Genomic DNA, 16059 nt, shown 5'->3' with positions numbered 1-16059 from the left:
CAAATGTTATGATCAATGGATATTACACATTCCAAGTGGGAAATATTTTCTGACAAAAACAATTACTAATGTTTTGATTGTATTGGCTCTGAAGAAACGGTTGTAATATATATAAATAAAATAGAGGTAGATGTGTCTGTGGAAAAATATTTAATCAATAAACTCTTAAACTACTGGCCACATAAACACTGAAATTAACAGGAAATAGTAATCATACACCAAGAATGGTTTATAATAAGTAAAATCTTTGTTTGGATGGATGAATAAAGCATACAAAAGTATGTCGGCAAGTTGAAATGAAAAATGTTCCTGTCAACTTGCTGACATATTCCTATTACTTTTGCGCATGTGCAAATTCATTCATAAATTGAAGTGTTTAATCTTAAATCTTATCTTTTGATAGTTCAAACGGTGGGGAACACATCTGAGGTGCTAAATGTTTTGGTTTCGATTTGAGCTGATGGCACTCAAGTCAGTTTTTTAATTTTTGAAATCGGTACTGTATCTATATGCACACTGGTTCTCAGCAGATCATCAAAGTTAAGCAACGATGAACCTGGCCAGTACCAGATGCATGACCATTTGTGAAGGCTAGGCGCTTTATATACTGCCTCGAGTCATAGAAATTTCCAAGTTGGTATCTAGAGGCGTGTTTAACTCACCGGGGGGGATGCATCCCCAGTATTCATTAAGACATGCATCTAAGAGAAGGAAAACTCTGATTTAAAAACCTGCAGTCTATTGTATGTCTTGTGACAGTCATGTGCACCAACAAAGATTAGCAGTAATACCAAAAAGTGTGGCTGGTTCCACACAAAACCTTCACTACTACGTGGATTTACAAAAAACTTGGTTGTGGAGGAACCTCATATGTTGAAATCCATAGCAGAGTCCATTATATATATATATATATATTCAATAGAGAATTGGCTCTTTAATAATAAATACAAAATCTGCATGAATTAAAATATATTTAATCATATTTTAGAACCAGGTAAGGCTGGTCCCCTAAACCCCAACATCATCCTCACTAGTTTTTTAAATAAAGACTAGTTTTGCTTGAAACAAAATCTTGTATTTGTCATAAATTTTTTTTCTTTTTTTTTTTTTTTTTTTCCAATTAAATGCACAATCGTCTCTATTATGGATTGAAGGATTTTAACTTATCTTTATAATTTGATGCAAATAAGTTTCAGGTATTCTAGTATTCGTATAAATACTTAACTAAAATAAATCTCAAATTTATTTTATTTTTATTTATTTTTTTTAGCCTGAAATGGCAATGATTTCTGACTCAGACCAATTACCAGAACAGATGGTGAAAACACAGCATTTTGCGGTAAGTTTATATTTTTTTTTTTTTTTAATAATAATCTTACAATTATAAAAGAAAAGTGTGTATAATTTGAAGTTTCTATTTTTGGGGCGATAAAAGGAGATATCTTTTCTTCAATACGATTTTTTAATTAAAAACTTCTTTCGAAAAAAAAAAATTGAATAAAACTTCTACTGTTGCAATATTTTGAGAGTAATGGGGTATGATCCCACACAGTTGGAAGATTATATTTATAAACGATGCTGCTAAGAACTGACGAATCAAATTAATTCACGTTCTGCTACCACCCAATCAGAAACCAGAATTGCTTCATAAATATTAAACCTTTTCTGGAGCAATTTCACATGTTCTTTCCCAGGTTTCGACACGGTAAGAATATTTTGTTCTGTGGAACTGTCTACTACAAACAAGTCACCTCTCAGGACTTGTGTGTAACAGCAAACCATCTGAAACTGTTCTGAAACTCAAAATGGCTTACACTTCTAGAGGTTATGCGCCCAGCGTGCGTCTTTATTTCGATTGATCCGAATCGAAGTTCGAATTGTGGCAAGTTAAATTTCTGGGATATCTACGAATCCAAAAGCTACACAAAGTACTAGAAACACAACCTGAAAACAGAAACGACCCGGACTTCATTGAAAAGAACGCAACTGTCTTTGCGGAATTAATACAGTGTTTAGATGACTGAAGTCTATCACTGGTAGTGAGAGAAGCCCTGAACGACGGCTGCAAAGCATTGAACATATTGAGAGAGCATTATTTATCGAAAGGAAAACCCAAAATTATTTCTTTATGCACTGAACTGACCTAATCACAAGAGTTTCCAATGTAGATACAGGACTCAAAATGGCGACTACATTAAAAATGTAGAGAGCTCTGTTAGCGAACATACATTTTTATTTTCGTGTACATTTGATGCGTCAACAAGCAATAATAATTTTCTTGTCGATTGTGGGGCCACGGCACATGTGATTACAAAGGAATCTGATTTTATCAATTTTGATCCCAACTAAGCAACAAAATCATTTTGTAGAACTAGCTGACGGGAGTCGAGTCAATCGTTTTGAAAAGAGGCAATGCGAAAATCTCGCTAAAGAACAATAAGGGTGAACTGTGTTTCTGTATTCTGGAGAACGCTCTTCTGGTCCCAAAATTTAAACAAAATATATTTTCTATGCAGGCTGCCATGGGACAATGTGCAGATATAAACTTTGGCCCCAATAAATCTGGGCTGGTGTGCCCGAATGGAACTGTATTCGACATGGGGGGGGGGGTGGAAGACTGTATTATTCGAATAGCGTAGTCCCATCAAAAACCGCCTGCCATGATCTACAGACATGGCATAAAATTCTTGGACACTGCAATATTCCTGATATCAAAAAGTTGCCGACTGTAGTTGATGGAATGCGAATACAAACATTTAAAAAAACCTTCAACTGCGACGTCTGTACGCAGGGGAAGATGACAAACTATGAATACAAGATACCAGAAAAAAAGAAAAATCCTATCAATGGTGCATTGTGACTTGAACGGTCCCGTAGGACCGATGGCCGGAGAACATTATAGATATGTGTTGAATTTCGTAGATGACCATTCAGGTTTAATAATGGTTTACTTTTTAAAGAACAAATCTGATACCCTGCTAGCAACTAAGAAATATCTGGCCGACATGGCCCCCTACGGTGAAATCAAGTGTATTCGCTCTGACAACGGTACGGAATTTACCAATAAAGACTGAACTTTTATTTATTAACCATCATATCAGGCATGAAACATCAGCTCCTAGATCGCCACACCAAAACGGGACTGCTGAACGTGCGTGGCGGACACTTTTTGAAATGGCAAGATGCTTACTCATTGAATCAAAACTCCCTAAAAACCTCTGGACGTATGCACTTATGGCGGCAGCCTATATGCGCAACAGGTGTTTTAACAAAACACTATCTAAAACTCCATATGAATCTTTCTGCGGTAAAAAAAAAAAAAAAAAAAAAAAATTTAAGCAGAATGCATATATTTGGTTCAACTTTCTTCGCATATATAGAGAAAAAGAGTAAATTGAATATTAAAGCCGACAGAGGTATATTTCTTGGATATGATAAAAACAGTCCAGCCAATTTAATATTTTTCCCCGAAAAAAATAAAATAAAAAGAATCCGGTGTGTAAAATTCACAGACACGTTTAATTGTAAAGACGAAAGCCCGTCATAGGAAGAGGATGGAATTATATTACCTCAAATAATTAGAACAAACGAAAAGAATAAAAATAACGGAGACGAGAGTGTCCGTGATGATGATGATGATGATGATGATGATGATGATGATGAAGTCGAGATATCCCGAAAGAAATAGAAGACGACCCAATTTTTTTGTGGTCGACAATATAAAGGATTATCAAATCGACTATTGCTATTCAATGGAAAATGCGCCAAAAAAAAAAAAAAAGCTTCAACGAAGCAATGAATTCAGAACATTGTGATGAATGGAAAATTTCCATGAAAAAGGAAATAGATGCCTTAACCGAAAATGATACCTATACGGTAGTGCCTCTCCCAAGAGATAAACACGTTATTTCTACCAGATGGGTCTTTACAAAAAAAAAAGAGTACAGCATCAGGCGTAGAACAGTACAAAGCAAGATTTGTTGCTAAGGGGTGCTCTCAGATTTACGGTAAAGAATACTTTTCTACGTTTTCGCCGACCACAAACCTAACGACAATCAGAGTTTTACTGCAAGTCGCATCACAATATGACCTAAACATCCATTGAATGGACGTAAAAAAATGCTTATTTGAATGCCCCAATAGACTGTGAAATTTATATTACCCCTCCAGAGGGATTTATAATGAAAAATAAAAATAGCGTGTGGCGACTTAACAAGTCATTATATGGTCTAAAGCAGAGTGCTCAGTGTTGGAACACAGTATTCCATGATTATATTATTAAACAACAATTTAGACAATGCGCTGTAGACCCCTGTTTATATACCCAACACAAAGACGATAAACTACTGATTTTGGTTTTGTGGGTCGAGGATATTTTAATCGCATCAAATTGTGACATAATGTTAACTGATGTTAAGAACAAATTAAGTAAAAGATTCAAAATGACCGATCTTGGCAAAATATCCTGGTTTCTGGGGATAGAATTTACTCAAAGCAAAGGACTTGTTACGATGACTCAATCGAGGTACATCGACAAAATACTATTAAAATTTGGAATGGGAGAGTGCAAGAAACGCTCTACACCGGTCGAAAATGATATTAATAAAAATATACACACAGAAGTTAGTATTTAGAAAATCAAGAAATCCCCTAAAATTAGAAGGTTTTTCGGATTCAGACTGGGCAAGCGACGAGGATCGCAAGAGTGTATCTGGATATTGTTTCAGACTCTCAGAAAATGGGCCTATTATTTCATGGAAATCTAAAAAGCAACAGATTGTATCTCTCTCTACGTGTGAAGCAGAATTTATCGCGATCACACACACGACCCAGGAAGCACTCTACCTTAAAAATATCCTGAAGACTATTTTAGAGCCAGAATTGATTACAAGCCCCGTGGTAATTAATTGTGATAATCAAGCCAGTATAGTCTTAGCACAGAGCACGGTGATCAACCAAAGATCTAGGCATATGGATATAAAATGCCATTTCGTAGAAAACGAAATAAAAAAAGGAATCCATTATTTTGAATTACAGATCATCAGAACAAAATATCACTGATGTATTTACGAAACTGGCGACACAGATAAAGCTACAACATTTTTTCTCAAAACTTGTTGGTGAATTCGACTGAATAATTCTTTTTTTTTTTTACTGCCCTGTATGTATATAGATTTCTATATATTAAAAATACAGACCAGCGAAGTTCCACTTATGAGAAGGCTATTACTTTTTTGCATGAATATCAGCGGAAAACCCTAGGGATAATGCTCAGTATATAGATTTCTATATATAAAAAATAAAATAAAATAAATAAATAAAAAAATTTAAAAAATAGTCCTGGACAAGACGTTAAACTGTATCCATTTTATTTGTATTAACACTTTAACCTACTAATACTTTTTGCTTAGGAAAAAAAAAAAAAAAAAAAAAAAAAATCTTTGTAATTTTCCTTTTTGACATTTGAACACAATTAAAAATGGCGTCTTTTTAAATGCTAAAATTCTAAGATCCAAATGATTTCTAATTTTTGTTATGTCTAAGTAAATATAAAAATATATATTTATTTTTGAGCAGAACAAACACAAGGGACTTCTCCATTATAAAAAATAGGGAGGATGTTGCAATATTTTGAGAGTAATGGGGTATGATCCCACACAGTCGGAAGATTCTATTTATAAACGATGCTGCTAAGAACTGACGAATCAAATTAATTCACGTTCTGCTACCACCCAATCAGAAACCAGAATTGCTTCATAAATATTAAACCTTTTCTGGAGCAATTTCACATGTTCTTTCCCAGGTTTCGACACGGTAAGAATATTTTGTTCTGTGGAACTGTCTACTACAAACAAGTCACCTCCCAGGACTTGTGTGTAACAGCGAACCATCTGAAACTGTTCTGAAACTCAAAATGGCTTACACTTCTAGATCTACCTTCTACCCTTTCTCTTATAACAACTCCCCCCACCCTCCACCAACTAATTGATATTGACTGGTAGGTACAAATATGAAATTTGGGGTAGGTGATTAGAAACTAGTGACACGAACAGATATTGTTTAATATTAACTAAAAAATGCTGTTATGAAAAACAAACTTAAAATTTATCAACTAGTTTATCACTTAGCTTATTTATCTATATTTATGTATACTTATTGAGCAATCATAAGGAAAATGCCTACTCAAACTAGGTGCATGTAATCTTTATGCAGTACATAGATTGTAATCACGTAATTACACAGAAAGGAATCCATCACCAAAAATAAAAGTTTGAGTCAAAGATTTTGCGTTGCAACTTCAGTCCAGTACGAATACTAGTATAAAACTCATTGCACGGAATATTTAGAATAATAATACAAGTTCTGTTAAATATGCTCTCTGATAGTTCCTAAAAATGCCTGTTGTCAAATTGTTTACAATGAAGAGTAATTTGGTAAGGTCTATGTTGTGGGGGACGTTTCTGAAATGATTTTTATGTCCTGGCAAGGCACACAAGCTCCTCGGAGAACAATCACAGTACTCTTTCTTTAAATCAAAATGAAAAAATTCAGATTTTTATAAAAAAGATGCATTGTTTGTTTTATTTGCCAGTTTCTGCCAATAATGATGCTGAGAATTCGACACACAATCCATCGGCAAACATAGATGTCATATCAACCCCTTCATTTAAAGGGGATATGCCTATAATTTTTATTGTGTTTAACTCCCAGGGAGCTGGTTACCATACCCAGGACGTTATCAGCCATTCGAGAAACATCTCCGCATGTACAAGCCAAGATACTTTTCTCTGACAAATAATCTAATTTTTTTTTACCATTTCATGTTTTTGTCCAATTCGATCTAAAAAAAAAAATCCTTATCTAACCCAATAACCTCTTTTAACCAAAAAATTTGATTGGTTAATAGAATTAGTTTTTTCTTACTCTGTCTTGATTTTATAATTAAATCTCAAGAAGAAATGTTTTTAAAAATATCTATTAAAAGTTGTGGTTATAATTTTCTGGAGATTTATTCATCAGCATTAAAAAAATTTAAGTGTTCTGTTTTTTCTCATTTTTAAATAATCTTAGGGTTTCTATATTGATTAAGCAATTTCTCAGATTGTGTGTGTGTGTGTGTGTGTGTGTGTGTATATATATATATATATATATATATATATATATATATATATATATATATATTAGACTTAAGTTTGTTCCCCAATGACGTTATCCTTTCCTCTTTGTTTCTCTCAATATTTTTTTTTTCTGTTTTACTGATTTTTCTAATGAATACAAACATTGGTTGTGAATTTCTCCATTGCATGAATCAAATTCGAATCTGAATAGCCTAGCTCATTTGAAAAGGACCATTCTGGGGTTGAAATAAATTTATAGTGAGATTAGTTTACATTTGTGTTGTATTCTTTCTTTTAACCAAAATATATATATATGTATGTTTGGAGTATAAATTTTACACTTTGAAAAAATTGGAAAAAGTTAATCTCTAAATATTAATACAGTAGAACCCAAGGATACAGTGGCCTTAGGATACGAGTTTTTCAGATTACAACGTGGAAACCAATGGCCCCGTGTTATAGTATTTGCCTCGCCTTACGGTGTTATTTATAATGAGATTTGATTTGATGTGTATTATATGCTGTACTTGATTTTGTTACTAATTTTTAATACCGTATCCTGGGGTTCTACTGTACCAATATTGATAGGAAAATCCTATCCAGATGATATTGCTTACTGGCTATTTACACCATCATACATGGACTTTAAACTGAATATTCTTTTTTGATATATATATATATATATATATATATTTATATCTTTGGAACATCACTCCTTTCAGACTTTGAAGCTTTCAAACTATGTGCTAACCAGCAAAATTATAGCAAATCTATATAAGTTATTTTGCTGGCTGTTTTTCCTCTGAGGATAAGAGCCATTCTTTAAAACTTAAAGAAAATAAAATCAATCGCGTTCAAACATAAAATAAACCTAAAAGGGTTGATATGCCACAAAGTAGACAAACAAATCCATTTTTTATTATTTGGATTCTTCAGACTATTGTTCTCATCTTGAGTGTCACTTTCACAACGTTGCAGCCAATGTGAACTCTGTATCTTGTCAAACTCTGAAATCTTTCTATTGAACTCTGGAATCTGCACAGAAGTTCAAATGGAACCATTTGTTTAACCCATGGGGACAGCCTGCTTTCATTCTGCTGGCTATAATCAGATAAAAATCTTTAAAAAATTCACAATTGTATTCTTAGTATTGCTTGCACTGAAGATTGAACCTTCAACCTCCAGAAGAGTGTCACTTATAACTGAATCTTAACTAGTGCTTTATCCGCAGTGTGAATACAATTGCGACCTAAGATTTCTACCTGGTCATGGCTGATGGAACGAGAGTATGCTACCTTTATGGATTAAATAAGGAGTTCTGTTCGAACATGCCCTTTAAATGAAGGGGTTGATATGACATCTATGTTTGCCGGTGGGTTGTGTGTCGAATCTCAGCATCATTATTGGCAGAAACTGGCAAATAAAACAAACAAATTGCAGATTCTCTAATTTGATAGATAGATTTCCAAATTCAACAAGATAAACTTGAAGAAGGTTGGAGATTACATCGGGCGAAACGTTGTGAAAATAACACTCAAGATGAGAACAGTGGTTTGAATAATCCAAATGATCGATCTCCATCTAAAATTTTCCGAAACATGAAATTATTCTGAAATCTTTTTAAATCTCTTTTTAATTTTTCAGCCTGAATTACCCGTTAAATGTGAACCTGACCAATTAGAAGTGCAAATAGTGAAAACACAACATTTTACGGTAAAATCTTTTTCTTTTTTTTGTTTTTTGTTTGACGAATAAAAAATGTGTATCACTTGAAGTCCCTATTTTTCAGTCGTAGAGATAGATGTCTTTTTATTTTTCTAAAAAAAAAAAAAAAAAAAATAGACAAATACTTACAAAAGTTTTACGCATTTTTTTTTTTTATATAGTGCTGCATATGCAGGGGTTGGACAGAATAATGGAAACATCTTGTGAATTTTGTATCCATCAATAGGTGTTTTAAACCTATAATAATTGAAAAATTACCAAAATGTTGGTTTCCTATTTTCAGCAAGACACAAGGCTTTTCTAGTATAGTCCCAGGAATGTCTACAGGGAGCTTGAGAAAAAAAAATGATGTTACAAGACCTTTTTATTGTGCTACATAGTTTAATACAAATAACAAAATCACATTGTAAGAGACGATCTTTACTTTACTTCTTCCGTCCAGCATCTCTTGGCAGATAATGTTTTTTTTTTGTTGTTTTGTTTTATTTCTTTCAAAGGTTACCTTTTTTACTGTTTCACTGACTTCTTTCTTCAGTGTTGTTTGGCCTTTGGGACAAGATCAAAGTGTAGTATCTTTTCTTCAGATGCTGCATTCAATTTCTTGTTCTCTGTCAGTGGAGGAGAAATCCTTCATGACTGAGACAATTTTTATTTTTGTTCCTTTTCTCCACGTTAAAAAACGACTCTGGTGTCTAACTCTGTCCCCTGGGGAGGCAAAGTAAATCGGAACAACAATGAACATATATTATTACAATGATATTTGAAAACATTTTTTCTAAATATTTTTTGTACCCCCAAAAAATAATAAGTAAAATAATGTTTTTATTGTGTTGTTTTATGTTAATATTTTTGTTAGGCGTTAAAATGATAATTCTGTGTTGAATTCTCTTTTGGTTTCAGTGATTTTCTTTTTTTTTAATGATACTTCCCTTAAAATGTTAACCCATTTCCAACCAAAGTAAACCATGTAATTATTAGCGCTCCTACTTAGCAAACTGAAGCAGCAACTGTTTAGTTTCAAGCAAAGAGTTTTGTGAATTACGTTTCTGTTGAAAAACAAAACATTTTGTTTAAAATTAATGTGGTTTGTGATTCTTTTATAGAAGTTCCTTCTAGAAATATTAGTTTTCAATTATGTTTAACTTTCGAGCTTCAATTGTAGTAATAAATGACTTTATAGCTGCCAATAAAAAAAAAAACAAAAAAACTAAGATTCTACTCTTTTCTGTGTGAATACCGTAGTGGTGAAAAAAATTAGCACAAAAATAATTTAGGATTTAGAGTAGGGAGGGATCATTTTCACATATAAATTTAATGTATAACTAACAGGACCTGTGGAAATTCCACAGCAGACTCTTTCATATGTTGATGTTGGCATTCTGTGGATGTTCAACGTAAATGGAGATACCCTGGTATTATTATAGCTTTTTTGTTAAAACTTCAAAGGTATTTATCTAAGTTAGCAGGGACACCCTGTCGTAAAATACGCTTGAATATGCTTGTATATATTATTATAGAGTCAATTTGATTCTAATAAAGTTGTGATTTTAAAAAATAAAAAATATATATCTATATAACTTGGGTGCATCAGCTTGAATTGAAACCAAAACTTATGAAGGAAATATATATATATATATATATATAAAAATGTGGCGAAAAAAATTGACATAAAAATAATTTAGGAGTTAGAGTAGAGGGGGATCATTTTCGCATATAAATTTAACGTATAATAATCTTCCATTTTCTGGCCATTCTTGCCTTTGAGAACATTTAGTACTCCAAATTCTTTTGATATTTTTTTCAATTTGAAAAGTTAGTAAATATATTTTAAAAAATCACACTACCACTAAATCTAGGTCAAAGTGACAAGCCCACCTCCTAAAAGTGCTTCCCTTGAATCTGTCGTATCATTAACCTTAAATCTAAGTGATAAGTCCCATCCCCTAAAAAATGTCCTTTAATTACCACTAACCCTAAGTCCGAATGGCAACCATTTCAAAATAAAAACCCTTCCATAACTACTAACCCTAAGTCCGAGTGGCAAGTCCTCTCCATCGTACAAACCACCCACCTCCTAAAAGTGTTTCCCTTATCTAAGTGATAAGTTCCATCCCCCCAAAAATCTCCTTTAACTCTACCACTAACCCTAAGTCAGAATGGCAGCCATTTCAAAATAAGAACCTTTCCATAACTACTAACCCTAAGTCCAAACAAAGAGACGGAACATCTTCTGGGGGAGTTATGCATCTTGCCCACAAAGAAACCATACTTTTGTTCATCCGGATTTTGGTTGATGAATCTGCCAAAAGCTGAAATGAACATTTCTTCTAAAGAAATGACCAAGACTCTTCGGTTATATTTTAGACAACTTTTATTTCACTGTTTCCTTGTTGGAAGATTGCATTCTTGTCTTAGACTCTGCTTCACCCCCAATCAGGGCCATTACGGCCTTGTCTCCAACGCTCTCCTAGCTCCATCTCTTCTCTCCTCTTAACTCCTAACTCTCTTGTATATATGTAAACTGACAGATCCTATTGCATCATTTACTTTCATGACCTGACATGTGATTTCTAAACACATTTCTGATACTTGATTTAGTTGTTTCCAACTCCATGCTGTCTGCTGTTTGCAACCTACATTCCCATGAAGGCCAAATTCCAGGATCTCTTTGTTTTACTAAACATTCCTTTGTTTCAAACATCCTCTCTGCATACCTTTTTCTACATAAGTTAGAAAACAATAATAATATTCATTACCTAACATTTTATTTTTTTAATAATAATAATAATAATAATCGATGTTCTAAATGAACTATCAGCAAGGCTATCCGATGTTGTCCGGCAGAATCCAACACTACAAAGACCATCTTAAAACCACACATAATTGTCTATAAAAATTTTTTTTTAAACTTGCATGATTATTACCCTTAGAAAAAAAAATGGTTTACTGCCTTAAAATTTATAATTTTACATTGAATTCTTATATGAAAAATATATTTCTGCCAAGTTTTTCAGTCTGTTCATATGTAATTGCCTAAAAGAAGAGAAACCATATAGGGAAGGGGCAGCTAGGACGATTCAGCAGGAGTTCATACGCAATAACGCCAAAGAAATCTTGCAATATATTCAGTTTTAACAGTCTTTATTCAGTTTCAATGCATTAGAATTCAACTTTGAGTTCACTAACATTTTTTGATCCCCTGACAAAAGGAGGGTGGACCTGTAAATTCACCCTTGTCCGTTCGTCTGTCCGCACTTTTCTTAATAACTACACTTTGGAATTTTTTGAAATTTTGCACAAACATTAAACATGATATGAATACAAAAAGTAACCGAACAGATTTTCCAAGAAAACTCCGGTTGTGCACCATACTCCCACCCTACTCCAAGGGATGCCTTTCAGGTTAAAATTGACACTTTTGTGCTTATTAAAAACAATTGATGTCTTGGATTCTTATAAAACTTTCTGAAAGGTTGTAACTAACTGATTTCTATATAATAACCATTCCATTTTTGGGACTATTTTACCATATTTGTCCAAAATTTTCTGTGTATGTCTATTTAGCAGTTTTGCATCGTGCTGAACTCCAATTTAAATATGTTAAGGCCTTGGGAACGTTTGGGGCTAAATGGGGGGGGGCAATGCTGAACTTAGTCAATTTTTTCTGCCTCGTTCACTGTGCACTCACGTGGGACCATGCATGTTTTACTTGTTTTTAATAGAATTATTATGGTATTGCAACATCTGTACATTTATAGCAGATCACTTGGAAAGGATTGATTACTGGATATTTTCTATGTCATATTCCGATTCCTTGCACAAAATTATACAAATATAGCAAATTTCATTGCTTTATCTTGCGTTTTAACAAAAAATAAAACATTTTAACTGAAAAAGTGGTGTAAAAAATGTGACCAAACACATGGTCTTGAAAAAGGAAAAATATCCAAACGTGCGAGGTACAAAAATAGTTAACGTCCTTATTTTTAGTTTGATTTAAAAAGATTTAAAAGATTCTTTCTTAGATAATCAAGCTATTATTGAGATATTTTAAGCAATTTACATTTTTCAGGTGCATTGCTATATATAGGAGTGATTTCAAATTTAAAAAGAATATGACTTAGGTGGTATTAACTAGAAAAAAAAAGAATATGACTTGGGTGGTATTAACTAGAAAAAATAGAATATGGCTTGGGTGGTATTAGCCAGAAGCAAAAATAGAATATGGCTTGGGTGGTATTAACTAGAAAAAAAGAAAAAGAATATGACTTGGGTGGTATTAACTAGAAAAAAAAAAAGAATATGGCTTAGGTGGTATTAGCTAGAAAAAAAAAAAGAATATGGCTTGGGTGGTATTAGCTAGAAAAAAAAATACGGCTTGGGTGGTATTAGATAGAAAAAAAAAATATGGCTTGGGTGGTATTAGCTAGAAAAAAAAAAAAAGAATATGGCTTGGGTGGTATTAGCCAGAAGAAAAAATAGAATATGGCTTGGGTGGTATTAGCCAGAAGAAAAAGAAAAAGCATATGGCTTTGGTGGTATTAACTAGAAAAAAAAAAGAATATGGCTTGGGTGGTATTAGCTAAAAAAAAAAAGATATGGCTTGGGTGGTATTACCTAGAAAAAAAGAAAAAGATTATGGCTTGGATGGTATTAACTAAAAAAAAAAAAAAAAAAAAAAAAGAATGTATGTTAGCTAGAATCGAAACTAAAACATTTAGTTCTCCACCGGTATTCAGTACAATCTGACCTAAGTCCACATGCATATCAAATTCGCCCGTTTAGTCTTGAAAGACAAAGGATACCCCTGTAGGGGCAGCTGCGCGTATAACTGTGAGGCAAGGGTTGTGCAATCCCTAACCACACCTCTCTTGAATTGGCTCTGCTTGAGTCCAGGTCGACTGGAAACAATGCCAAGAGAAGCAGAGATCATATACAGCGTCTCGAAATTCCAAATGGTCACTCATTTAGTACTGACCAGGTTCAACATTGCTTAACTTAAGTGGTCCAGCATTATGCCGTATATAGTATATCAAAATTTACAAATTAACCTACTTAAACATAAATGTATATTTGCACATGTGTAGAGGAGCACTTTAAGTCAACTTACACCTGCCAAGTTTTAATTTTTATTAATTTTTTTTTTTAATTTTGATTCCTAAGGAGCTGTTTGTACCAGATAAAGACCAAATCAAATTTGTTTCACAGGATTAGTTCCCCGATATATCACATTTCAAGTCTGTAGACCAAAAATTGAGAGAGTAGTTTGATAGAGACCGTAATGCGCACACATATACAAAAGCTATATATATATATTATTACCTACAAATATTAATATTTCATACTTATGTAATCTTCAGTGTAAGAAATAATAATTATTGCCAGTCGAAGGAATTAAACGCAGTTGCAAAGAAACCTTTGATTCTGCAGCCTAATATTCAACCTCTAGGCCAACATCAATTAACATAGAAAAGAATTTAAACTCTATAAATATCGAATAAGCAGCCTATATACAGTAGCTTAGTCATATAGTGTTCAACAGCAGAGGCCAGAACATTGCATTATGCCTAGCAAGTTTTGAATGCTTATTATAAATTCGAGCGCTCCAATCATTGTTTTTAAGGAGATGATAAAAATACATTTTTTTAAATATTTGCATTACAGACACCCCTGATTCATGCTTATGCAATGTTCAGTGTAGGAAATGATAATTACTGCCAGTCAAAAGATTCAAACTCAGTCAACCTTGAGTCTGCAACCTGATATTCAACCCCTAGGCCAACATCATTATATATTGCATGAAAACAGCACATCATTTAATGAATATATGCATTTTTGAAAAAAGAACAAGAATCAATATTCTTAAGGTAACCCGAGAAAAACACTGGTTGTTAATCCTCAGAATTCAGAAAAATCTACCCGATATTGTCCAGATTGCAGTGAAGTTATTTTTGTTTTTAATCTTTTATTTGTTTTGTATATCTAAAACCAAGCTTCTCTCTTTACATCAACGTTCTGATCCCCATCTGGCATCAGTTGAAATGAATGGCTCTCGTCTTGAGGAGACCTCAAGTTTTGACAAGCTTCTGGGTTTGACCTTTACTCCTGATCTTAAATGGAACAGGTACATCAAATCTGTTGCCAAGGCCGCTGGAAAAATGATGGGATCCTTCTATCGATCCAGTAGATATCTCACTGCTGATACAATTCTCTATCTATATAAGAGCCAGGTACATCCAAGGATGGAATACTCTTACCACATCTGGGCAGGAGCTGCTAGAAAGGACTTGTCCTGTCTTGATAGAGTTCAAAATAGACTTCGTAGCCTCATAGGAGATATCCTTTTCTCTTCCCTGCAACCTCTATCTCACAGAAGAGATGTTGCGAGTTTGTCTCTGCTGTATCGTTATTTTCATGGAAAGTATTCGACTGAGCTTCAGTCTATGGTCCCCCCTCGCCAAACTTTCACTAGAAACACTCGTCTAGCTGAAAACACTATCAATAATTCCCCCCATTCGTTATCTGTGCCTAAACCTAAACGTAGATTCCATGAACAAAGCTTCTTTCTTAAAACTGCACGTCTGTGGAATTGTCTTCCGTTTTCCTGCTTTCCAGCTGACTACAATCTGATTGTCTTCAAGTCTAACGTAAACAAGTTCTTGATGAGCCGTTCCACTTGTTAACAAATTTACTGAATTTCCATTACTAACGATTACTATATTGTCCAATTTCTACTGTACACTCTTTAACCCTTATCCTCGAGTGGCCTCTTGGCCTTGATAAGTGGTGATGCCTATGTAAAAAAAAAAATAAATAAATGAATAAAATATCTTTGAAACTTTTACAGAGAAAGAAATAACAATTTTAGTTGTGAGAAAGACAACCCTTACTTATATTTTTCAATAAAAAAAATAAGGGTGCCAGTACATTGTATGGAACGGATTTCTTGTAAATGTCCATTTAGGTATGACCGGCACCTTACATTGTTGCTGGAATATGCCAAACACCGTTAAAAATTCTCAGAAACACGTTCAAATGATTGTTTTTATTGTTTTTTTTTTAGGGGGGGGGGTATTTTTTTAATAGTATTTTCAAGTTAAATTCATTTTTTTTTATTGTTTTTTTTTTGGGGGGGGGGGTATTTTTTTATATTATTTTCAAGTTAAATTCAATTTTTAGGCTATTTTTGGTAATTAAAAATTAAAATTGTGAAAAA

The 16059-nt window shown here is 33.4% G+C and overlaps 1 protein-coding gene and 1 long non-coding RNA gene across 13 annotated transcripts in view; both read left to right on the top strand.

Moving 5' to 3' along the window:
- The window catches only part of LOC145247969 (uncharacterized), a 394038-nt gene that overhangs the window by 261339 nt on the left and 116640 nt on the right, over positions 1 to 16059 (top strand). For all 12 annotated transcript variants that reach the window (XM_080109621.1, XM_080109619.1, XM_080109622.1 and 9 more), the window contains 2 exons: positions 1271 to 1339; positions 8763 to 8831. In XM_080109621.1, coding sequence (XP_079965747.1) covers positions 1271 to 1339; positions 8763 to 8831 — 138 coding nt within the window. The remainder of the gene's footprint in view (positions 1 to 1270; positions 1340 to 8762; positions 8832 to 16059) is intronic.
- LOC145247971 (uncharacterized) lies at positions 8838 to 13539 on the top strand. Its single transcript, XR_013863312.1, has 2 exons — positions 8838 to 13116; positions 13155 to 13539. It is a non-coding gene; the product is annotated as an uncharacterized LOC145247971 (long non-coding RNA).

This window comes from Euprymna scolopes, chromosome 26, assembly GCF_053919585.1.
Source record: "Euprymna scolopes isolate OS-2025 chromosome 26, ASM5391958v1, whole genome shotgun sequence".
In the NCBI taxonomy this organism is placed as follows: Eukaryota; Metazoa; Mollusca; class Cephalopoda; order Sepiida; family Sepiolidae; genus Euprymna; species Euprymna scolopes.
Note: the sequence above shows the minus strand (reverse complement) of the source record. Positions and strands in the feature narration are given on the sequence as shown.